This window comes from Schistocerca cancellata, chromosome 2, assembly GCF_023864275.1.
Source record: "Schistocerca cancellata isolate TAMUIC-IGC-003103 chromosome 2, iqSchCanc2.1, whole genome shotgun sequence".
NCBI lineage: Eukaryota > Metazoa > Arthropoda > Insecta > Orthoptera > Acrididae > Schistocerca > Schistocerca cancellata.
Window position 1 is genome coordinate 638,926,280 of NC_064627.1, and position 26,100 is coordinate 638,952,379.

The 26,100-nt window shown below is 40.1% G+C and overlaps 1 protein-coding gene across 1 annotated transcript in view; it reads left to right on the forward strand.

Moving 5' to 3' along the window:
* The window catches only part of LOC126162311 (uncharacterized), a 355,605-nt gene that overhangs the window by 262,936 nt on the left and 66,569 nt on the right, over positions 1-26,100 (forward strand). The window contains exon 7 of the mRNA XM_049918734.1: positions 17,807-18,748. Coding sequence (XP_049774691.1) covers positions 17,807-18,748 — 942 coding nt within the window. The remainder of the gene's footprint in view (positions 1-17,806; positions 18,749-26,100) is intronic.

The window sequence follows — 26,100 nt, forward strand, 5'->3', positions numbered from 1 at the left end:
TGGCAAGAATTGACAATGCCAGAAACAAACAGATATCTTTAACACTATCAAAACATTATTAGTAAACAGTGATTAATGACAGATCAAAGTGTGATAGAGAAATACATAGAAGGGGATTTGAGAGTGAAGGTTCTGCCACTTTGTTGATTCCCCATCATTGTAAGCAGTGGACTGTGAAAATTATGTGGAGGTTGGTATGATTCCCTTAGGCTCAGATAACTGAGTCTTCCAGAGACCGTAAGAGTTGTACTGTGTGTAAACCACACTTTAAAACCTCTGGTACATGGAGCTAGCTAACATTTCAAGGAAAAGCCATTATGAACAGTTCTAAAAAATGTTGACTCTTATTATTTAAATTTGTGTGGAGAAAACTATAAATGCTTCCTGATAGTTTAAATTCTTTAATAAATTATTGAAATGTATATTTTATTTTATCTTTTGGTGCAGCTTGACCTCAGAACCAGTAACTATGAAGCACAACTGATATACAGTATATAAATTATTGACATTGACGAGTCTGTCATTTTGTTCAAGAATATGTGTGATGTGTGTGTGTTGCTTTTCATGTAAATCATATGCTGCTGTTGCTTCTCCATTTTGATTGTTTCATTGCAGTTCAGTACACAAGAAGCTTTCAAAGTGAGCTTTGTAAAGGAAAATAATGATTGTGTGAGTGAAATTAAGAGTGTTAAACAATTTAACATCACTCACACAACCACTGTTGCTCGATGCCAGGCTCTCTTTGACAGCTTTTTGCGTATGCAGCTGAACTGAAAAATTCAAAACAGAGAAGAAGCAGGAATATTATTTATGTGAAAGGCAACTATTTTCCTTAAAGCACCCAAATGTTTTTATTTCTCCATTTCTAGAGGCAACAAGTTGAAGATCAGTTTGAATTTGTACAGCTTACTTTTCTGAATAGGGCCTTGCTATGTATTTCTTTATATTTTCTATGAGAATTATTCCTACTTCTAGTATCTGTGAATTCAGTCCTATGTGATTTCAAATAACACATGCATTCTAAACACTGGAGGAGTCACGTTTTAAATTTGTTAAAAAATGCTCCTGTAGTTTCTCTGTTGGTGTCTCTTTGATATTTTTTGTTATTTTTTAATTTTAAATGATTGGTATGAAATCTTGCATTTTCCCAGAATATTAAACCACACTGCAACAATTTAGATAGATTTGCATAGTAAACATGTAGCACTGTTTCAGTTTTGTTTTTATTAGTATTTAGTTTTTAATAGATGGTTTCATAAAATACACAGTTTTGTTGTATGGAGCATAGTCACTCTCATTGTAAATGAATTTGCATGAAAGTTAAACACATTCCAGATTAACTGCTGTAGAGTATTCTTTCATCACAGCATTTCTTTTTCCTTATTAGAGTTCTCATAGAAATAGCGTAACACTAGCATTCTGTAGAAAGCCAACTGTTGTATCTCACTGTGCTTTGCTTTTTAGTGTGTGTGTATGTTTTTGTGGAAAGGAGGGGGAAGGGTTAATGTTAATCGTTGACACTGGTTGGTACTTGTTTTGAGTATACATACACTCCTGGAAATGGAAAAAAGAACACATTGACACCGGTGTGTCAGACCCACCATACTTGCTCCGGACACTACGAGAGGGCTGTACAAGCAATGATCACACGCACGGCACAGCGGACACACCAGGAACCGCGGTGTTGGCTGTCGAATGGCGCTAGCTGCGCAGCATTTGTGCACCGCCGCCGTCAGTGTCAGCCAGTTTGCCATGGCATACGGAGCTCCATCGCAGTCTTTAACACTGGTAGCATGCCGCGACAGCGTGGACGTGAACCGTATGTGCAGTTGACGGACTTTGAGCGAGGGCGTATAGTGGGCATGCGGGAGGCCGGGTGGACGTACCGCCGAATTGCTCAACACGTGGGGCATTAGGTCTCCACAGTACATCGATGTTGTCGCCAGTGGTCGGCGGAAGGTGCACGTGCCCGTCGACCTGGGACCGGACCGCAGCGACGCACGGATGCACGCCAAGACCGTAGGATCCTACGCAGTGCCGTAGGGGACCGCACCGCCACTTCCCAGCAAATTAGGGACACTGTTGCTCCTGGGGTATCGGCGAGGACCATTCGCAACCGTCTCCATGAAGCTGGGCTACGGTCCCGCACACCGTTAGGCCGTCTTCCACTCACGCCCCAACATCGTGCAGCCCGCCTCCAGTGGTGTCGCGACAGGCGTGAATGGAGGGACGAATGGAGACGTGTCGTCTTCAGCGATGAGAGTCGCTTCTGCCTTGGTGCCAATGATGGTCGTATGCGTGTTTGGCGCCGTGCAGGTGAGCGCCACAATCAGGACTGCATACGACCGAGGCACACAGGGCCAACACCCGGCATCATGGTGTGGGGAGCGATCTCCTACACTGGCCGTACACCACTGGTGATCGTCGAGGGGACACTGAATAGTGCACGGTACATCCAAACCGTCATCGAACCCATCGTTCTACCATTCCTAGACCGGCAAGGGAACTTGCTGTTCCAACGGGACAATGCACGTCCGCATGTATCCCGTGCCACCCAACGTACTCTACAAGGTGTAAGTCAACTACCCTGGCCAGCAAGATCTCCGGATCTGTCCCCCATTGAGCATGTTTGGGACTGGATGAAGCATCGTCTCACGCGGTCTGCACGTCCAGCACGAACGCTGGTCCAACTGAGGCGCCATGTGGAAATGGCATGGCAAGCCATTCCACAGGACTACATCCAGCATCTCTACGATCGTCTCCATGGGAGAATAGCAGCCTGCATTGCTGCGTAAGGTGGATATACACTGTACTAGTGCCGACATTGTGCATGCTCTGTTGCCTGTGTCTATGTGCCTGTGGTTCTGTCAGTGTGATCATGTGATGTATCTGACCCCAGGAATGTGTCAATAAAGTTTCCCCTTCCTGGGACAATGAATTCACGGTGTTCTTATTTCAATTTCCAGGAGTGTATTTTCCATCTTTCATTGAGTTTGTGTCATGGGCATAAAGTTCAATTTGGCATAAATGTTGTGGAGATACACAGTATATGATTGTAATGGCCACATTTGGTGAAGCTTCTGTGTCCATTAACTGTCATCTTCCTATGTGGGGCATTTTTCTTCAACTACACTAACAGGCTTTGATTTAGTAACAGGTTATTGTAGACCAACACACAACTATGGGGGAGCCTCTTTATATGTTAGTAGTGGTATAGACTTGGATTACAGTGCCCTTAGTGTTAATGATTACTGTATAGAAAACCGAGCGAGGTGGCGCAGTGGTTAGACACTGGACTCGCATTCGGGAGGACGATGGTTCAATCCCACGTCCGGCCATCCTGATTTAGGTTTTCCGCGATTTCCCTAAATCGCTCCAGGCAAATGCCGGGATGGTTCCTTTGAAAGGGCACGGCCGACTTCCTTCCCAGTCTTTCCCTAATCCGATGAGACCGATGAGCTCGCTGTCTGGTCTCCTTCCCCGAAACAACCAACCGACCAACTGTATAGAAAATGTACTGGAAATAGCAGCAATGTTCCTGCCCATGTTAAAACTCAGAATTGTGTCTGTATACCGCACACTTGATAATGATGTTGAAGTATTTGCACAGGCCTTACAGAAACTGATACTACACCTCGATAAGTGGCCTAAATATAGGATTTTAATTTTTGGTGACGTAAATATTGATATAAGGCAGAACACACCTAAACAACTTAATCTTCTGAATATGCTAAGATCGCATGACCTGCACTGCATTAATGAAAACCCAACAAGACAGTCTGCCTGTCTTGATAATGTAACCACAAATGTTGAGACAAATCGGTATGAACTAGGGCTATTCAATACTCATTTTTTATCAGACCATAAAGGTATTTGGTTAAAATTGATAACAAAAGAGCCAGCATCTGTCTCCAATAAAATTAAGTACATTAGGCTTTTGAATGGAGAGAACATTGATAACTACAGAACACAAATAAAGATGACAAATTGGAATTACATTCTGCTGGAAAGTAATCATATTGAAAAAGCGTTTACATTATTCATTAGTGCATTGTCCGATACATTTAAAACTTGCTGCCCTAAAGTAATGAGAAAAAATAAGGGAACTATGAGGAAACATGGTCTCACGTCTGTGCATAACTGGTTCAGACCTGATCTACAAAGGCTCAAACTCTGTTAATGATTTGCTATGACAAATCAAAAAATAGTGAAGCCAAAAAAGCAAACTACTTAAGTTTTAGGAACAAATACGAGGCAGAAATTAGGTTAAGCAAGTGCAAGGCAAATGATGATTATATTAATAAGTCCCAAAATAAATGCAAAGCAGCCTGGACTGTTATCAAGACTCATCTGGGTAGAAATGAAGATGTTAACAAAAATAATTCATGTGGTGCTTGTATCACACTGGATGATTTCAACACCTTCTTCATTAATGCTGCCAGTATGAATAACAGTGCTGCAAATGAACATATCCATAAATGTGACAACAACCATACCTCAAATAATAGAAATTCATTTCTACAAAATTTTGAGGATATGGTTCCTGTGTTTAGATGGAAAGAAGTAAAAGTAACAGATGTTAAAACTGCAATAGCAAAATTAAGTTACTCAAAATCAGAAGACATTTATGGTCTCTCCAATTTTGTAATAAAAAAAGTAGCAGATGTAATAGCACATCCATTCTGTTCTCTTATGAACCAGATGTTTGCAGTGGCTGTTTCCCTTCATCCTTAAAAATAGCAGTCGTTACTCCACTGCACAAGAAAGGTGACAAGTCTTGTCCTAATAATTACCATCCAATCTCCCTTGTACCCATCATATCAAAAGTAGTGGAATATTGCATACAGCTCCAAATCAGTCAACATCTGTCTGTGAATAATATTCTTAGTGACTCTCAGTATGGCTTCAGATCCGGCCTGCAATGGCAAAAGCAGCTAAAGATGTTGTTTCATATATATTGTCATCATTCGAATCAGGATTATCAGTTAATGCCACTCTTGTGGACCTCAGCAAGGCATTTGACTCTGTCAGTCACAGGATACTACTAGAAAAACTGCACTGCTATGCTATTAGAGGCTCAGAACTATCTCTGATCAGATCTTATCTGAGTGACAGAAAATAAATTGTGCATTTTAACAATATGAGGTCAAATGTCTTGGATATCATGCAGGGTGTACCACAAGGCTCTGTGTTTGGACCTTTACTTTTTATAATATATGTAAATGACTTGCCCAGCACCATGTTATGTAAATCCACACTCTATGCAGATGATACAACTTTTGTTACAGCAGGGAAAGATTTAGGAAAATTAAACAAGGAAAATGAGGCTCATCACAGAGCAGCCATCAAGTGGTTCCAACTCAATGACTTGTATATAAATCATGATAAAACTGTAAATATTCTCTTTAGCTTGTGTGTTAAGAGTGATAAGATTGATTGTGTCTCAGCTAAACTACTTGGGATCCATCTTGACTCAAAATTAACGTGGAAGAGTCATACCGATTATATTTGTACTAAGTTAGCACGTGTGACATATTTGTTAGGTAAACTAATGTCATGTGTTAGTGGTAAGTTATTACTCAATGCATACTATGCCTTTTTCCACACCCATTTAACATATGCCACTTTGTTGTTGGGAAACTCCCCCGGAGCGAAACAAGTTTTCATTTGGCAAAGGAAGGCAGTCAGATGCATCCATGGAGTCAGAAATAACGAGTCTTGTAGACCATATTTAAAAAATCTAAAAATACTAACAGTTGCAGCCCTCTTTATACTAAGTTGTCTGATACACACAAAATAAAACCAACACAGTCACAAACTACGACAATCTATCCATCACCATGACACACATGTAAAACAGCAAATTGACATCCCAGTTGCTAGACTAAAGAAAACTCAAGACAGTTATACGTACATGGGAGTAAAACTATTTAACATGTTGGCAATAGAGGCACATAATGTTTCACTGAATGAGTTTAAAAGTGTCACAAAGAAATGGCTTAGAGAAAAAGCTTTGTATACAATAGAAGAGTTTATAACGTGCACTAAAGATTATCTTAAGTACTGGTACTAATATAGTTTCATTTAGATTAAACTTATACATGTATATATAATGCAAATACCTTGTGCAGCATCAAGGACAAATTTTTGTATCTTATTAGACAATAATGATCTACAATATATTACACCATTTCTGTTAGTTATGTAAACTGTCTATGTACACAAATGACGACATCAATTGCATTTTTAATGCCTAAAGATGGATAATAAAATAAATAAATAAAAAAGCTCAGTGAACAATTTGGTATTAGCATTTATGATCTTTTACAAGTTCAGCCTGTTAGATCACAGCTACCTAGTATTAACTTTTAACAGAACTCCCATGTCTTCGCTTTTCATATGAGAGTCAAAAAATGAAAAAAAATTGAACAGAAACTTTTTATTGGGAACAATATTGAAAGTAACATTATTTTATACATAATTTCCCGCAAGTACTGTGCACTTGGTCCACCTCTTGTCAAGCTTCTTAATTCAATTCTGCAAGAACCTTTGTGGCATCATGCATACCCATTTTATGCCACTTGCAAAACCTCATCATCCGATGTAAAGTCGTATTACATCAGATGCTCCTTCATTCCCCCAAAAAGCTAAAAATCAGGTGGAACTAGGTTAGGATGGCACAGTGGGTGTTCTAACTGCTCAAAAACAATATTTTAAGTGCAATGAATTGTTTTTCACAAATGTTTTAGTGCAAGCACTATCCTCAAGCAAAACCACATGTTTTGAAATCTTACCTTCTTTCTTCATTTTAATTTTGGTTTCAGATCTCACAGTAAGTTACAGTAGCTATTACTATTCACAGTTTGACATTTATAAGTGTAACAAATCATGATGTAGCTCACATATTGCAAAACACGGTCGTCAGCAACCTCCCTGCAGAAAATCATGCAACTTTTGAACTTTTTTGTTGTAGGTGTAGATGGATGTTTGAACATTGTGCTCTACCACTTACTCTGTGATTCATAGTGATGGAACCACATCTCACCTGTGATTGCTTTGTAACTGTCTAGTCTTCACCTTCCTCTTCAAAATGCCTCAAATGTAATTTTCAAAAATCCCACGTGATAGTTGCACTGCGGCCTGAGATGCTGCAGTTGGCAGTTGTGTATGCATGAGGTGTGCTTACTTATGTATTTTAATGGTGTGTGTCTCTTTTACTGATGAAGGCTGTGACCAAAAGCTGTGTAAGTGTCTTTTAATTGTGCCTGTCTGCAACTTGACGTGTCTTCTTTACAGTAAGTAGCAATGTGTCTTTTCCTACACTGTTCACGGGTAATTTGACATTTCAAAAATTTTCTGTTTCTGTTTGTCTGTTAGTTGATATGGTATCCAGCAAGTACAAACTTTGTGATATTTTAGATATTTTAGAAATTCTCAGGTGGACACAGACACTAAATTGTGTCTGATATTATTCTCAATTTTAGTACAGTGATCATTTTGAATTGTTATCTCAACATCTTGATGTTACTGTCTGTTTCTGAAGTGGATGGCCTTGGTGCAGACAGAAACATGTCCACTTTTTAAGTGATTTATCGACTCACAAACTTTTTCTTCACTGAAACAGCTGCATTCTGTGAGTAATCTCCACAGTCTGTTTAGAGTACAGAGTACTCCTCTCATTTTTTCTTTGGTGCATATGGCCATTGGGAAGGAAGGAAGGAAGATTAGAGTTTAACATCCCTTCAGCAGCACAACCATTAGAAACGGAACACAAGCTTAGTTTTTGAAAAGATGGGAAAGGAGATCGGGTGTGCCCTTTGCAAGGCAACTATCCTGGCATTTGGCTCTGGTGATATATTTGTCCCTGGTGAAGGGAAAAAAAACTTTTATCTTTATATGGAGACTATGCTTTAATTTGGCCCAATTGAAAACTTTTACATCACATTGTTTCAGGAATATCAAAATGCATGGAATTTAAAAATGAGAAAATTCCAAGCTAAATTAATATTATTTAAATTCTTTTACTTGTCCTCACTGAACTATGAGACAATTTCTTTACAAGTTCAGATTAGTTATACTTAAAAAAGTTATAACTTTCCTGAATCTATTATTTTAACTGAGTCACTATTTGTTGCATTTCTCTTTAAGATTCAGAATTATTATGATCTAACAGACATAAAGCAGTTTACTTGAAATCAACAAATTTGAGATCTTTAATGCAGTATTCTTTACACTTCATTAAGTATCTAGCTGAATACCTAGAGTTTCCTCAGTACTTATTGATCCCCTCACCCTCCTGCTTCTTTGCAAAATGTCTCTCTTCCACCTGCCTTTCACACCCTCTTTCTTTTTACCTACCCTCTAATCTTCTCCATCTTCCGCATGCTTAGTACACATCTTCCTCCTCCCCATTCCCTCTCTCCATCTCCTCCCCCCTCCTCTCTCTGTCTATCTGCTTTCTTCCCCTATCTCCTCTTCCCCCTCTCACTGCCCTTATCCTCCTCTTCCTTCTCTCCATCGATCTCCTCCTCCCACCATCTACATCCATCTCATTTCTCTTCCCAGTCTGTCCGTCTGTCCCTCTTCCCTCTGTCTGTCCATCTCATTGTCTCTCTTTGCTTTGTCCATTTCCTCCTACCCCCACTGGCAGTCCATCTCTTCCCCATACTTCTTTCTGTCCATCTCCTAAGTCACCTCATTTTCACCTTCACCCCCACCCTTATAGGAAGCGGTTCTTTCATCCATAGTATTTATTTCCAGAAAATAAATAGTATGTATACCAAATTTGGTTGAAATTTATTCTGTGGTTTAGGATCACACACACACACACACACACACACACACACACACACACACACACACAGATTTTCCCCTCCTCTCTGTGTCCATCTCCTCCTTCCCCTATCTCTTTCCATCTCCTCCTGCCCTCTCTATCTGTACAACTCATTCTGCCCCTCCCCCCTCCTCTGTCCATCACTTCCTCCACTCTCTCACTGTCCTTCTCCTCCTCTCACTTTTCTTTGTCCATCACCTCCACCTCTCTAGGTCCATCTCCTCCTCCCCAGCCCCTGCATCTGTCCAACTCCTCCTGTCCATCTGTCTGTCCATCTCCTCTTGCCTCTCTCTCTGTCCATCTAGCCTTCATTGTTCCCCTCTCTCTGTCCATCCCCTCCACCCACCTATCTCTGACAATCTTCTCCTTCCCCCTATCAGTGACCATCTCCTCTTCCCTGTTTCTCTGTCATATGTACCTCCCCCTCTTTCTGTCCATCTCATCATCCCGTCTCTTGCCCATCTTCTTCTCCCCCATTGCCTATCCCTCCCTCTCCCTATCTGTCTCATCCTGCCCCTCTTTCTGTCTGCCTCTTCCCCACCATCCCCTTTCTGACCATATTCTCCTCCCCCTCTTTCTTGTCCATTCTGCCCCCCACTGTGTCCATCCCCTCCTCCCCATCTGTCTGACCATCTCCTCCTTCCCTTCTCTTTATCCATGTCCCTCCCCTACTCCATCTGACCATCTCCTGCTCACCTTATCTCTGTCCATCTCCTCCATGCCCCTCTGTCTGTCCATCACCTTCCCCCTCTCTTTGTCCATCTCCTTCCCACTCTCTCTGCCTATCTTCTTCCTCCCCACTCTTCTCCCCACCTCCTGTCTTCCCCATCACATTGTCCCTCTCTTCCTCACCATATCTCCACTCTATGTCCATCAGCTCTTTCCCCTCTCTTTCAATATCCTTCTCCCCTCAGGCCATCTCATCCCTCTCTCTGACCATCTTCTCCTCCCCCTGCCTTTGTCCATCTCCCTACCCCCTCTCTCAGATGATCTCGCCCTTCCCCTCTCACTGTCTTCCTCTTTCTCCCCCCCCCCCTCTCTCTCCAGTTCCTTCCCCCATATGTGTCCATCTCCTCCACACCTTTCTCTCACAATCTCCTTTTCCCACTGCCTGTGTTCATCTTTTTCTCCACCACTCTCTATCCATCATCTCCACCCCACTCTCTCTACACATCTCATCCTCTCTCTCTTTCTATTTTCTCCTCCCTTGTCTGTCTCCTCTTCCCCCTTTCTCTGTCCATCTCAACCCCCTCCTATCACTATCCATCTCTTCAATCCCTCTCTACCCCTCTCCTCTTTCCCTCTTGCTCTGCCCATCTCATCCTCGTCCCTCTCACTATCCATCCCTTTTTTTCTTCTTTCTCTGCTCAGCCCTGCTCATCCACACTTATAACCACTGGAACACATTCTGATACTACCTGCACATCGTGCCAGTTATGCAGGGCAGCCTAGCTTGCAAGCATTACCAACCCGTTTCCTAAATGCTAAGGTCCTTATGTAAATTCTCGTAAATTCCTTTTTCAAATTAAGGCCTAAGATACCAGTCGCCTTATTTTGGTGAAGAATGCTTCTTTTCTTTGCCTTTTCTTGTATACGTCTTATGACCTTCTCATTGTATGTACCATACTACATTTTTCTTCCAAAGCAGCAGAATTCCTTCATTTAATCTATTAAGTGACTTTCAATTTTGCTACTAAAGATGTTGCTAGTCTTATGTCTGGTACTCCTCAAAATGTTTGACTGCCTTTGGTTGACTTAGAATCCATGTTCTGCACTCTTTAGGCTGTTCATTTCATTCAATAGGTCCTTCAAATTTTCTTGACTTTTACGAACGGTTTCATCAGGGAACCTAATCATTTCTATCTTTCATTTGAAATTTTAATCCTGCTTATGAGCTTTTATTTTATTTTCTTCATTGTCTCTTTGATATAGGCCTACAAATGTAAAAGTAGAGGAGATGATGACATCTCCGCCTTACAGCTTTTTTTATATTTTATTTTATTTTTTATTCAAGTTTCTTCCATTCTTATTATTCCCTCTCGGTTCTTGTAAATTTCCTACATTTTCAGTATTTCTCTATTGTGTATACTTATTTTTCTCAGGAGCTCAAACATCTTTCGTCACTTTACATTGACAAACACTTTTTCTTAGTCATCAAGCCCCATGTAAGGTGTTTTTTTTTTTTTTTTATATAAGTCTGCTGTCCATTATCAAGTGTGATCTTAGAACTGCCGCTTTGATCCCCTTTCCCTTCCTAAAGCCAGAGTGGTCATCATGTAACAGATCTTCTGATTTTCTTTTCCATTCTATTTTGTATTATTCTGGCCAGCCATTTGTGTGTGAGAGCTATCAGACTGATTGTACAGTAATTTTCTCATTTCTCCACTTTGGGATGTTGTGGAAGAAATCTGATAGCATGTCTCCATTCCACAGATTCTACACATTAATTTGAATAATAATTTTAGAAATTCTCAATTAATTTTATCTGTCCCTTCTGTCTTCTGATATTGAAACTAATTTTCTATTCCATTAGATTAGCAGATTGTTCCTCACCCTCATAGAGGTTGCCATTGTACTAACAGCTCTCTCCTTTGCATTCAACAGTGATATTTATTTTGCATTTGTAATGTTGATGCTTCTTCTTTCAGATATTCTGAAAGTTATTTGCACTGTTTTGTATGCTGAACCTGTCCTGATGACCATTCTTTTCCAATTTCTTCACCTTTTTCCTTCAGTCATATCACCTTAGCTTCATACATTTTATATGGATTTTATTTCTAAGTGACTTATATTGCCATATTCCTGTCTTTTCCTCAAAATTTTTGCACTTCCTTCATTAGTTGATCAATTTTAGTATTTGTTGTGTTATCTACATTTTCTTTGTAGCTACCTTTCTTGTACTTACAGGTATCTTTCAAACTTTTATGTGACATGCCTTCTGAGATCTATCCACTCCTCTTTGACTAAACTACCTAAATTTTCAATCTTCTCTTCATCATTACTAAATTATGATCTGAATCTGTGTACTCCTGAGTAATCTATGCTAACCAATATCGTAATATGGAGTCTCTGTCTCACAATGGACTAATGAAACTGTGTCTCTCAGCGTTTTCTGAGTATACCTCCTCCTCTTGTAATGTTTGAATCATGAACTAGCTGAACTTAATTTCAAAATTCAAAGAGTCTTTCACCTCTTATTCTTGCTGCTGAGCCCATATTCTCTTACAATCCTTCCTTTTATTCCTTCCCCTAATATAGCAATCCAATCCCTCATGATTATTAGGTTTTCCTCTCTGTTTAAATATTGAATTACCTGTTCAGTTCTCTCTCTGTTTATAACAGAGGCATGTAAACCTGAGATATATCTGTTGGTGTTGGCTTTGTGTAAGTCCTGATAAGAATAGTCAAGTTGCTGAAATGTAACTGTAACTATCTTCCTGTTCATATTGATTCCTATTACCATTTAACAATTTTCTGGTGCTTTAGATAAGTGGTTGCTCATGCAATTTGTACATAGGGTGGGAGGAGGCTGTACAGATATTTATATACCTTTTCTGCTTGTAGGTGAACTCCATATGGTTATCCCTCCTCACAGCATATTTGGTAACATCTGTTTTGTTACAGGCTGGAATTAGCTTTTTTCTTTTGTTGCCATAATTAGCACACTTAATTGTTGAACAATGTAAAAATCCAGGATATAATAATTGCAATATTATGAAAAAAAAAATAGATTACTACTCACCATATAGAAGAGATACAGAGTTGCACACAGGCACAACAAAAATTGCTACAAATTTCAGTTTTCAGCCTAATTGCCTTCTTCTAAAGTAAAAAACATGCACACAGTCACAAAAGCACAACTGACATGCACATGACCACTGTCTTCGGCTGCTAAAGCCATACGGAGTACAGCAACTTCGCCTGATGGGAGAAGCAATCTATGGGTGGTGGGGGTAAGGGCTGGTGCAGGGAAAAAGAGGGATGGCAGCGTAGGGGTGGGGGAAGGTTTACTCTGATTTTGGGACATGGAGGACATGGTGGGGAAAGAGTACGGCCGCTGGGTGCAGTCATGAGGTTGGGGGGGGGGGGGGGGGGGGAATAGAAAAGGAGAGAAGTAGAGGAGAAAAAGACTAGTGGTTGCATTGGTGGAATATAAGACTATGTAGTGCTGGAGTGGAAACAGGGGAGGGGATAGATAGCTGAAGGACAAGGAGTAGCAAGGTTGAATCACAAAGTTGGGAACTCTTCCTACAATACATAATCCTACTTTCCTATAATCTCCCTGGCCTCAACCATCACTAATCCCTGTCCCTCACTTACCTATCCCCTTCCCTGCTCCCACTGAAGCACTACACAGCCTTCTATTCCACGAAAGCACGTGCTAGTCTTTTAGTCTTTTTCCCTTCCTGTACTTTTGTCTTCCCCCCCACCCCCCACGCACACCTTACGACTGCACCTAACAGAGACACAGAGTTTAGGTCCACTTATTGTTAAAGGAAATGTTGTAGATATTTTCCATACTTTTAGTACATCATAAAAAGTGGAAGCAAGATTATTTTTTTGAAGACAATGAATTCAATTGACAGCTTCACCAAGCTTTATGCGGTCTTCCCTCACATACAGTACCGAAACCTCTGTCTGCAGAAGTCCTCATTAAAATATGGCATTAAATTTATCAAAATTGGATTCTCTCATCAGTGAAGAGAGATACTGCATGAAGTGAAAGTGTTGGTTCACTTGAGTGAGAGATATATTGCAGGCTGTCTTGGGTATAGCTGCTGTTGACTGTGTTCTGAAATCAATCAGTTTACTCTTGTCTTTCAATAATTTATTAAGCTCATGTATTATACATTTGACAGTAGATTGTCATTTGGCCACTAGATAAAAGAAATCCCTAAAATCCTTCAAAAGGGCAGCTTTCTGTGTTGCAGTATGTCAGTATTGTTACATGTTTAACTCATCTACCTAGTCAGTAGTGCCATCAGGCATAACTGGTATAAACAAACCTATTTTAATTTCCTGTAAAATTCTCTATCTTCTAACTTCTATCAGAAATTGATGTTATTACTTTTATGTTGTCTTGGAGGTCCATTTAAGAAATGAAGCTGGTTTAGATTTTAGTAGTGTTTTCATTTCAGGGAAGTATTTTATTGGACCTATGAAAACCTCTGTTTTATCTGAACTATCAGTTTCATCATGCCTCCTTAAAGCCCATTAATGGAAGTCACAGTATTTAAGACAGTTAAAGATCTTAGAAAGTGAGTCCCAGTTTTTATTACAGTTGATTATTATCCAACCCTATCGAATCTGTATATGCTTGGCTTAAAGATATTTTTTAATTCATGGCTTCAAATGTGGCTCAACTGAACATGCTATTTACATGCTTGTGACATTTTTCGTGAAGCCACTGTAAATCAGGCACACACTCTTCAACCTATGCAATATTGTTGCATCATCTCAGATTCCAAATAGGATGTGCGAGTAACAGAAAAAGTGAGCTCCTTAATTCACATTCACAAATGCACACTTTTTTTTTTTAACATACAGTATGCCTATTTGAAGTCCCTTTTATACTGGTTCTGTCAGTTCTTTGCATCCTGTGTAAAGTTTAGTATTGGTGATGATCCCTCACAGGCCTTAATTTCATATTTTTGTGCAATGTTAGATATTCAGAATTAACAGATTTTAAATATGGCACTGCACTATTCATTTTCTCTTTCTGGTTACAATAGTTTAAACGGTACAGGAGGAAATAATGATATGAGCATGTCTGTTTGCACATATCACTTGTACAAGACACCTCAAGCAAATACTGAACCAAGGAGGACTGTAGCTACTGCAGTCTGGTGTCTGCCATTACAGGTGGCTTTTCAGTGGTGAAAATGGAGGAAATGGGGCAAGATGAAATTGCACAGCATGGGTTGGCAATCTGAGGGTCAGAAGTGGTAGTGTCTGCTATGGCAGAATGGCACAGTGTTTAAGCTGACACATGGATGTTCAAACAGTGCAGATGGTTTGCAATCATTACTACACAGTTAATTTTGAGAGTAACCAAACTGAAATATTATTACTTAAAAAATTGCAGGTTTGAATTTTAGGAGTAATATCATAATGTGCTGGGACAGAGAGGAGGAGGGAAAGGACTACAGAAATTCAGCCCACCCCCACAAGCCACTCCTGCTGCTGATAATACCCTATATTCTTCCAACCAGTTACCTTCATCTTTTTACTATTTCATTTCATTGCCCCTTACAATGTCAAGTTCCAGTCTTTGCATTTCCCTTTTCAGATTCTCTGGCTACCTCCCACACTCAGACTTCTAACATTACACATTCCAACTCATAGAATGTTACTGCTTTTCAGTCTTCTTCTTCTTCTTCATCTTTTTTTCACCTCCCCTTGGCAGTTGCCACCCAGAAACCAGAATGCAAAACTAATGTGAAGTCATAATAATGAATTAAGGATGGGTCCATCTTCTTGCAAGTACACAATTTATTGTTCTCTTTTAAAACCCAAACATGTTTCACCACAGTTATGGCATTCTCAGTGACCTTTTTTTTTATAGTTTTCCTTTTATTTTATGTTATGCGTGTCCTGTGACTGCCAACCAAAATCAGGAAGAGGTTAAATTAGTACACTATGTCATCATTGTAATATTTTGCTGGTCATTAGATATGACAAATTTGTTTTTATGTACCAAACATGTTTTTGTGTAGTTGAGCTGAATGTTTTCTGCTGCTCATTTGTAAACACTGTGTCCTGCTCTGTTGCACTGCACAAATGTATGTCTCTTTGGTTGGAAGTCACAGGACACACACAATGTAAAATAAAAGTAAAATAATAATAAAAACTGAGTATCCATAAGTGTGGTGAAACATGTTTCGATGATGAAGCAGAACAATAATTTCTCTGTTTGCAAAAAGGTGGACCCATCCTTAATTCATTATTATTTTTCTGCAAGCACGGTAATGAGCTCAAAACTCCAATATGGTAATCTGAAATCTTTTGCTGGTGGAGGTCACATCTCATGGATGCCATTTTCCATGTCTGTAACGTACAATTTTCCGTGGTTGCTTTTTGCAACCCAATCATGACAGTACAAATATGAATATCTTGTATAAATCAACACCCCCTACTTTCATGTCCTACCATACACATTAGGGGCACAATTGGTACTTCATGTATTATCTTCTAAGTTAACTTTCAACTGTATCAAGTTTGTAGTGCACTTGTGAATGCTACCCCACCTCTAGAAATTTATTGAAGTGGTAGCACTTCTCTCTCCAGTTTTTGACTGAAAATTTTGATTTTCAGTTCTCTATTACTACATCCCTGCCTACACTATAGTGTTGCAGTAATTCCATGCTACCATAGTAGCTTAATACAAATGAAATTGTTGTTCACTGTCCAAGCCTGCTCTGTTTCACCATTCCTCCACCATCTTCTTTCTCTTGCTGCCTGTGTCCACATCTGGAAACTGCCACTTTCAGCCTGTGGTTCAAGTACCTCTTTATTCTCTCTATAGTTTTCCCCCACCCTTGTGTAATTATTTCTTTCTCACTCCCTACCACAAAACCACTAACTTAGCTGCCTCAGAATTGTTTATAACACTCATCTTGGATTGATGTAGAAGTTCTCCTTCTCTGCAAAACTGTAAAGACACCAACCCTTGCCTGTATCCTGGTCATTCCTGTGTTTCATTTCTCTTGACCTTGTTAATTTTGCAGTGGTTGGAAATTTCACAATTCCTGGCTTTCATCTTGTGACAGTTCCCAGAACTCACTAAACCTTTACACTAAACTGGCTGGGAAAACCATCTTATTGGTGAGTACCTTGGACACTCCCGCACTGGTGGCCACCTGCAGAAAATATCAATGGAACGTCATTTCCATTGCCAGTTGATTGCTTCCTTCAAAATTCCGAAGGTAGCAGAAGCTTTGTCTCTCATATAGTAAAGTACGAGGTATTTCAGTTAGACTATCATCCAAGTACATCGTAGAATGTTGACAGTAGTTTGTCCCATATTATTGTAAACAGAAGCTGTTGTCTCTGAAAAGATCTTGTGCAGTAGACAAAGTTAATGATTAAAGCATTATGATGAAGAATATTCCAATGAAACTGTTGACAGACATCACTACCCATTTACTGGTATAGATTCACTTCCCAGTCCACTTGAATGTGTGTTTCATAGGAGACCATTACATGCACTTTTGGCAGTTAAAGTATCATTCCCTTTGCATTAAGCCTTTTCTAATCAGATATTTTTCTCTATAAAACTCAATTCTCACCGACCATGCTTTCAAATCACGCATAATATTAAACGCTCCATTTGAGGTCTTTCTTGATCATAGCATGCAGTAGTCTTAAAATATAGGATGCACTTTCTACTTACCCCACATTCACATATAAACTGATTCATGGATTAAGCAGCAGTCATGTAAAGTGTATTATGTAACAGGACATTGTGCAGGATTCATACACTTTTGTTGAATGTACGTTTTGACTATGAATTACAAAAGCACAGTGCATGAATGAATGAGTGGTAGCGGTATGAATGCAGAGCCAACAGAGAAACTTAATGATAGATTTCCTGTATAGACGTCTAAATTACAAGTGATATATATTTTCATAGATTTTATAAAACTGGTATGTAAGAAAAAGTACATAATTTCAGATTTTGCTCCATTTCAGTTTTGTTGGAATTTTCACTGAACTTCATTTAAGTTGTATTTCGTTTACACTAAAACTAATATTTTACCTTGTATTGTATGTGAATAAAATGTGCAGTTAAGAATTACCATTATACCACAAAAAATTTTGAGTAGCTATAGTACACAACCACATATTTATAGATGAATGTGTCTATTAGTACAGTAAGCTTATTTACTGATGTTCAAAATTTGGTGAATGAAGAGTGTCCAAGTGTGAAATTCTGTGTTTAACACTGCATTTTTTTCCTTTGTTTTGATGCAGCACTGAAGAAGTCTACAATCCATTTGTGTCTGCTGAACGTCAGATGATGGAACTCCTAGCAGATGATGGACCAGTGACTCCAAAAGTAACGTCGCGAGTAGAAGTTCATTCAGCGCCACCTTATCCTAAGCAAAATCCTACTTCCTTGCCCACAAATAATGCTCGTGCAGGACTGCATTCTGCACCTGTTGCTCATAAAGCAGTGGAAAGTAATAATTTTACACCTACTAGCTCCTCTGGACCTTCTGAAAGTTCGCTCCTTAATTCGAGTACAGAAGATGTTAATTCCTCAGTGACACCACCAATGGGTATTGACTGCACATATGATACATTACAGTCACCACCTGTTTGGTCAGGTTCTCTTCAAGAACTAGATGACATGCTGAACCATGGTATTATTCCATACGATATTGCTGAAAGTTTATATGCTGGGTCTGATGAAAGGGGGTCCTCTCTTAGTTTATGTAGTTTGCAATTCCTTGATCATATGTCTAGTCAGGAAAACAGTTCAACAAGAAAAATTTCAAAAATACGTGCGAAGATGGAGGAAGCATCTTTGCAGTTACAGAAATCAGTGGCATTACATGACAGCTTTACAGAGTTAACAGAGGAACCTAATGATAGAGTTAAAGGATTTTCTGATAATGATAACCTGCCTTGTTCTTTTCCCCAAACATCCTTCTTCCTTTCCAGACCTGATCCCAACATCAGCACTGACACTGTCTCATTGTCTGGCTCAGACAGCCATGTATCAAGGAAATTGTATGGTGAGCTAGACTGCAAGAGTGAATCTGGTGAGAAGGAGAAAGCAGATGAAGTTATTCACCATAATTCGCAAATAATGAAAATGAATCTTGAAGATGATATATATTGCAAGGAGAATGTAACCATTAAGCAGTATTCAGCTACTGGAAAACATAGTGTTGACTCTGCATACAGTAGGTAAGTAATTTACTGAACAGCATTCTATTATTCACTATACAAAAGAGACATTTAGCAGAGGATAGCTTCAAAAATGTTAAGTTGCACATTCTATCTGAGCTTTCAGACTTACAGTCATGTTTGTGTTTATTCTCAGTGCATTATTTTGTATGAATTAGCTTCCATGGATCCCATGGAAATGGGGCCCTTGGATATGGAGTGAAGTAAAGAATGTGCTTTGTATTTGCTTGCAGTGTAGCAAATTGACTTAAAACTTTATAGTATTAAAGTGCTAATACTTATTATAAGATAATACATTAATATCAAGAATTTCTGATGTGATATGCTTAAGGTGAGAAGAGAAGCACACAACAGAAAATTATTTACATTTAAATCAAAATAACTATTTGACTGCCCTTTCAGTGAGTTCAGTGGCAAGGACCAGTCACCAGCTAATCATGGTTCTATCTAGTGTATGACACACTTGCTGTGTTACTATTTTGTAATTACATGCAGAGCCTTGCCAAGTGTAGCTGTCTGCACACCTCCAGTTCAGTCTGTCAATCACAAAGTTTTATGCTGAAGTTATAATCAGCCTTAAACTCCACCATGTTATCCACAAGATATTTACTCATAATATACACGGGCGCACTATTAAATACATATGTTTCCGTGTGTCTGACTTGTATCTGTTCTAATGTTAACATCTTTGAGACTGATCTCAAACACGCTGGATGAAGATAGCTGGCCTGCCGTTTCAAAACTCTTAGGTCTGTAGCAGTGAATGCAATTCATTTGAACAATGTACCAAGTGGAATAGACATATTTGGTGTACTTATTCATGCGAATATTGTAGTACTTTGATGAGAGAAAGCATTATGACTAACTGCTTAGTAGGGGGTTGGTCTACCTATGAAATGCAATATAGCAGCAGTTCTGCATGGCATGGATTTGACAAGTGTTTGCTAGGTTTCCAGAGGTATGTGACACCAGGTGTCTATGCACAAATCATGCAATTCCCATAAATCTCACTTTGATAGTTTGTGGGCAAGGAGCTGGCACTCGATAGTGTCCCAGAAGTGTTCCAGCAGGTTCAAATCACATAAATTTGGTGGACAATACATCAGCATTAGTTCACTATCATGCTCCTCAAACCACTGTAGCATGATTCTAGCCATGTGACATGGACAGTTAACCTACTGGAAGATGCCATTGCCGTTGGGGAAGACATCAAGCATGAAAGGATTCAGATCATCTGTAGTAATGTTCACACAGCCCATCGCTGTTATCCATCGCTGTTATTGTGTCTTTGATTAATAATGCAGGTCCAACGGAAGCTTAGGTGAATGTCCCCACAGTATAAAACTGCATCCAGTGGGCTGGGTCTGTGGCAGGGTGCATGTTTTGAGTAGCCATTCATCTGGACAACGGTGCATCTGGACATGGCCACCAACCTAGTGAAAGAAGAAACGGATTTATCCAACCAGGCAATATTTTTCCACTGATCCATGGTCCCATCTTGATGATACTGTGCCCACTGCAATAATAATGGATGTTGTTGTTGGGTTAACAAGTGAACACCTAGGGGTCATCTGTTGTAGAACTCCATGTTCAGTTGTGTGCTCTGAATGGTATGCTCCAAAATTCTTGTATCTGCTCCAGTGTAGATCTACCACAGTTCATCATCTATATTGTGTTACATGTTGAGAAAGTCTCCGACCTCCACGTTCAGTGACGAGGTCGAGACTGCCAACACATTTTCATCTACTCATGGTTTCACTGTCCTTCAGCTACTTTCCATAGATGCTCACAACAGTGGCATGCAAAAAGCCAACCAGCTTCATTGTTTCTTGTATGTTTGTTTCTAGGCAACAGCCATAATAATCTGCCCTTTGTCAAACTCACTTATTTCAGTGGATTTCGCAATTTGTACGTCTACATCTATACTCTGCAAACCACTATGAAGTGCATGGCAGAACCTCCCATTGTACCATTATTAGAGTTTCTTTCCATTCCATTCATGTGTGGAGCACAGGAAAAATGATAGTTTGAATTTTTCTATGCATGCAGAAAGTATTCTGATCTTATCCTTATGATTCCTATGTGAGCAGCATGTCAGGGGTTTTAGTATATTCCCAGAGTCATCATTTCAAGTTGGTTCTTGAAACTTCGTTAACAGACTTTCTCATGATTGTTCACATCTGTCTTCAAGAGTCTTCCAGTTCAGTTCCTTCAGTATCTCTGTGACACTGTCCCATGGATCAGACAAACCTGAGACCATTCATGCTGCCCTTCTCTGCATACATTCAGTATCCTCTGTTAGTCCTATTTGGCACTGGACCCACACACTTGAGCAATATTCCAAGACCAATCACATGAGTGATTTGCAGGTGATATCACCACTAGAATGATTCCTCATTTGTCTCTACTGCACTTATATACTTTTCTTAACACACCACTTGCCTGCTATGCAACCAGACAGCAGTCATTCTCAGTGTGGACAGTCTTGTAGAAACTATTTTACACATAGTTTGCTTCAGTGTAATATTTTTGAAACTCACAGATACAAAGGGCAGTATTACAATTCAGACACCCCAAAGACATTGCTTTTGAATGCACTATTCCTTCTAGCTCTTACTGACATGAACACACTCTTTGCAGGCATAGGACAGTGCTCTTTTTTTCTGAGTAGGTGATATCTTTTCATCAAAAGTCTGTCACAAAGCTTGAACAGTTGTAACCTCCCCCTCACTTATCGACCTTAATGACAGTGAAAAATTAAACTGCATGTACCTAATGGAAATTTGGGAAAAGCAATCGTCACCGAAGTTAATTTGTTGTTAAAGAGGGAGGAAAGGGTTACATCTAAATGAAAGGAAAAATGCAAATGAAACTGGTGGAAATTAATTTTGAAAAGGGGTAAAGTTAATAAAGAAAGTAAATGTGCGGCCATTACGTTAACAATTAACTAGCGGTAATTAGATATTTGAGATTTGGGGGAAATTATGGTCACCAGTCCTAAGGACAGTTACTATAGTAACTGAAAAAGAAAGGTTATTACACATATAATTAGCACTAGAAGTGTGGCAACTGAAGGTTGACACGGGTAGTGTGAAAACTGAATGTTTGTCAGAAGTAATAAATTTCGCTACACTCTGACTTAATTTAGCAAAAGAATTAATAAAACCGGAAAATTGAAAGTTAATTTAGTGACTGAAATTAATAGTGAGCTTTGTTTCTGAAGCACATCGAAATTCAGGAAAATACGGTTAGTCTTGGACTACCTCAACAATCATTTCAAAAGCTACTTGAATCTACGCAATTTAGAAATAAGAGATTTAACTTTGAACTTGAATTAAATGATTCTGAACAATTAACAATAGTAAAATTTAGTACGTACCAAGCTGAGCTGCAGTCACAGGTAAGCTAAAATACGGTAACAAAACTCGCACTCTTAATTTGTGCTTGTGTAATCTAAATATTGTAGCCAGCTATGAATACCTTAACTGAACTTTGAAATTAAAGCAGTGAAATCGAATGATGCTGGCGTTTGAATTTCAACGACACTCGGGTTCATTCCGGAAAAGGAAGGGACCCTGCTTGGTAATGCAATTGGAACAATGAGCAACAAACGTTCATGCTAAGTTGCTGTAATTTTGTGATGCAACAATTTTAAAAGTTTGAAAAGCTGATGTCTGCCATACAGTTCTAAAACTTTACGTGCTTCCAGTCTTCCTTGTTGGTTGATTGAAGGTGTGAAGCCGTCGATCGAGGAGGTGGCGACAGTCACTCATTGTCGGCCGTCGCTGTTGCAGAAGCTGGATGTTGGCGCGCCTTCTTCTCGACACGGTCACCAGGCGAAACGGGCTCTTGATGTGCACCAGCTAATGCTTCCCGTCCGCGACACCATGTCAGAAACTATCATCGCAAGTCGAGCGCAATTACATGCTGCCAAACCCCGAAAGTGCGGCAACTCGTGGGAGCTTCACACAACACACCTGCTCCACTGCACCACCCCAGCCAGACTCTCCCTCTGCCCGCACTCCACGCGACCGAGTTCACACTACCAAAGATCCTAAACACTTAGGTTCTCCACACGACCTATCGATGTAATCGTTCGATAGCATAGTTTTCCCTAGGCCAGACCCAGTGTAAAAGTACAAATAATATTTACAAAACAAACCAATTATACATCGACATAAATGCATAAACATATACAAATAGTAAAACAATTACAATATACAAAGACACAGAACTGTTATTTCTTCAGGTAACAAAATAAGGATGCAGTGCAATAGATGGAAATAGGAGGATATGCATTTCCGGTGTTACACAGTCCAAGACATAGTGAAGAAACAATTTAGCAAGCACATCGACGCTACGACAGATTCTGACGCCCACATCTTCGCGACTGCTGGCGCGGGGGCACGGAGTGCAAAGAGAGCGGCCCAAGGGGGGAGGGAATTTAAATCGCCCGCCCGCCCTCAGGAGCTCAGTTCGTCAGCGCACCTGACGATGGCAACATGTCTGATCGCCAAAATATTGTGCTCGTTGGACACAATGAACTGGCAGTATACCTGTAGACTGTTCGAGCAAGATAAATGAAAATTTTAATATCAAAATTGGGAACACATAGCAGATGAAGTCAAGGAATTGTCCTGCCTTGGAAGCAAAATATAATATGATGGAGAAAACAAGAAGAATATTAGAGGCAAACTAGCACAGACAAAGACAATATTTCTTACCAAAAGAAGGTTACTAGTGTCAAAAAGAGGGCTTAATGTGGAGAGTAAATTTGCTAAGCACCAAATACTACACTAGCCTTCAAGGTCCGGGCAATCGCAGAGGGTGGGCTTATTGGTAGTTGGGAGCTCAAATGTCAGGCGTGTAATGGGGCACCTTAGGGATATGGCGGCTAAGGAGGGAAGAAATCCAGTGTGCACTCCGTGTGCATTCCGGATGGAGTCATTCCTGATGTGGAAAGGGTCCTTCCAGATGCCATGAAGAGCGCAGGGTGCAGCCAGCTGTAGGTGGTGGCACATGTCGTCACTAATGACATGTGTCGCTTTGGATCTGAGGAAATTCTCTCTGGATTCCAGCGGCTATCTGATTTGGTGAAGGCTGCCGGTCTTGCTTACGAGATGAAGGCAGAGCTCACCACCTGCAGCATCGTTGACAGAACCGACTGCGGACCTTTGGTGCAGAGCCAGGCGGAGGGTCTGAATCAGAGGCTTAGATGGTTTTGCGACCGTGTTGGCTGCAGATTCCTTGACTTGCGCCACAGGGTGGTGGGGTTTCGGGTTCCGCTGAATAGGTCAGGAGTTCACTACACTCAGCTGGCGGCTACACGGGTAGCGGAGGCTGTGTGGCGTGGACTGGGCGGTTTTTTAGGTTAGAAGGCCTCGGGAAAGTATGGGGTGGGCTGCAATCTCAAAGGGTGCATGGCAAATACAGGACGTGCTTGGGTCAAGGAACAGTCGTAATTGTAGTTGTAAATTGCCGTAATTGTGCTGGGAAAGACCCTGAGCTTCAAGCGCTAATAGAAAGCACAGAAGCTGAAATCGTTGTAGGTACAGAAAGCTGGCTAAAGCCTGAAATAAGTTCTGCAGAAATTTTTACAAAGTCTCAGACGGTGATCAGGAAAGATAGATTAGGCAGAATTGGTGGTGGAGTGTTTCTGTCAGTAGTGGTTTATCTTGTAGTGAAGTCGAAGTAGATACTCCGTGCGAATTGGTATGGGTGGAGGTTATACTTAACAGCCGAACTAAGTTAATAATTGGCTCCTTCTACTGACCCCCAGACTCCGATGATATAGTTGCTGAACAGTTCAGAGAAAATTTGAGTCTCGTAACAAATAAATACCCCACTCATACGGTTATAGTTGGTGGGGACTTCAACCTTCATTCGATATGTTGGCAAAAATACTTGTTCAAAACCGGTGGTAGGTAGAAAACATCTTCCAAGATTGGCCTAAATGCTTTCTCCGAAAATTATTTCGAGCAGTTAGTCCACAAACCCACACGAATTGTAAATGGTTGCGAAAACACACTTGACCTCTTAGCCACAAACAATCCAGAGCTAATAGAGAGCATCATGACTGATACAGGGATTAGTGATCACAAGGTCGTTATAGCTAGGCTCAATACCGTTTCTTCCAAATCCACCAGAAACAAATGCAAAATAATTTTATTTAAAAAAGTGGATAAAGTGTCACTTGAAGCCTTCCTAAGAGACAATCTCCATTCCTTCCGAACTGACTATGCAAATGTATACGAGATGTGGTTCAAATTCAAAGATATAGTAGCAACAGCAATTGAGAGATTCATACCTCATAAATTGGTAAGAGATGGAACTGATCCCCCATGGTGCACAAAACAGGTCCAAACGCTATTGCAGAGGCAACAGAAAGTTCAGAAGAACGCGAAATCCCGAAGATTGGCTAAAATTTACAGACGCGCGAAATTTGGCACGGACTTCAATGCGAGATGCCTTTAATAGGTTCCACAACGAAACATTGTCTCGAAATTTGGTAGAAAATCCGAAGAAATTCTGGTCGTATGTAAAGTACACAAGCGGCAAGACGCAGTCAATACCTTCGCTGCGCAGTGCCGATGGTACTGTTACCGACGACTGTGCCGCTAAAGCGAAGTTATTGAATGCAGTTTTCCGAAATTCCTTCACCAGAGAAGACGAATGGAATATTTCAGAATTTGAAACACAAACAGCTGCTAGCATGAGTTTCTTAGAAGTAGATACCTTAGGGGTTGCCAAGCAACTCAAATCACTTGATATGGGCATTCAGGTTCAGATTGTATACCGATTAGGTTCCTTTCAGATTATGCTGATACAATAGCTCCCTACTTAGCAATCATATACAACCGCTCGCTCACCGATAGATCTGTACTTGCAGATTGGAAAATTGCGCAGGTCGCACCAGTGTTTAAGAAGGGTAGTAGGAGTAATCCATCAAACTACAGACCTACATCATTGACGTAGCAAATCATCGAGTAAAACTGAAGTGATATCAGGTGTTCCCCAGGGAAGCGTCCTGGGACCTCTGTTGTTCCTTATGTATATAAATGACCTGGGTGACAATCTGAGCAGTTCTCTTAGTTTGTTCGCAGATGATGCTGTAATTTACCATCTTGTAAGGTCATCCGAAGACCAGTATCAGTTGCAAAGCGACTTAGAAAAGATTGCTGTATGAGGTGGCAGGTGGCAGTTGACGCTAAATAACGAAAAGTGTGAGGTGATCCACATGAGTTCCAAAAGAAATCCATTGGAATTCGATTACTCAATAAATAGTACAATTCTGAAGGCTGTCAATTCACCTAAGTACCTGGGTGTTAAAATTACGAACAACTTCAGTTGGA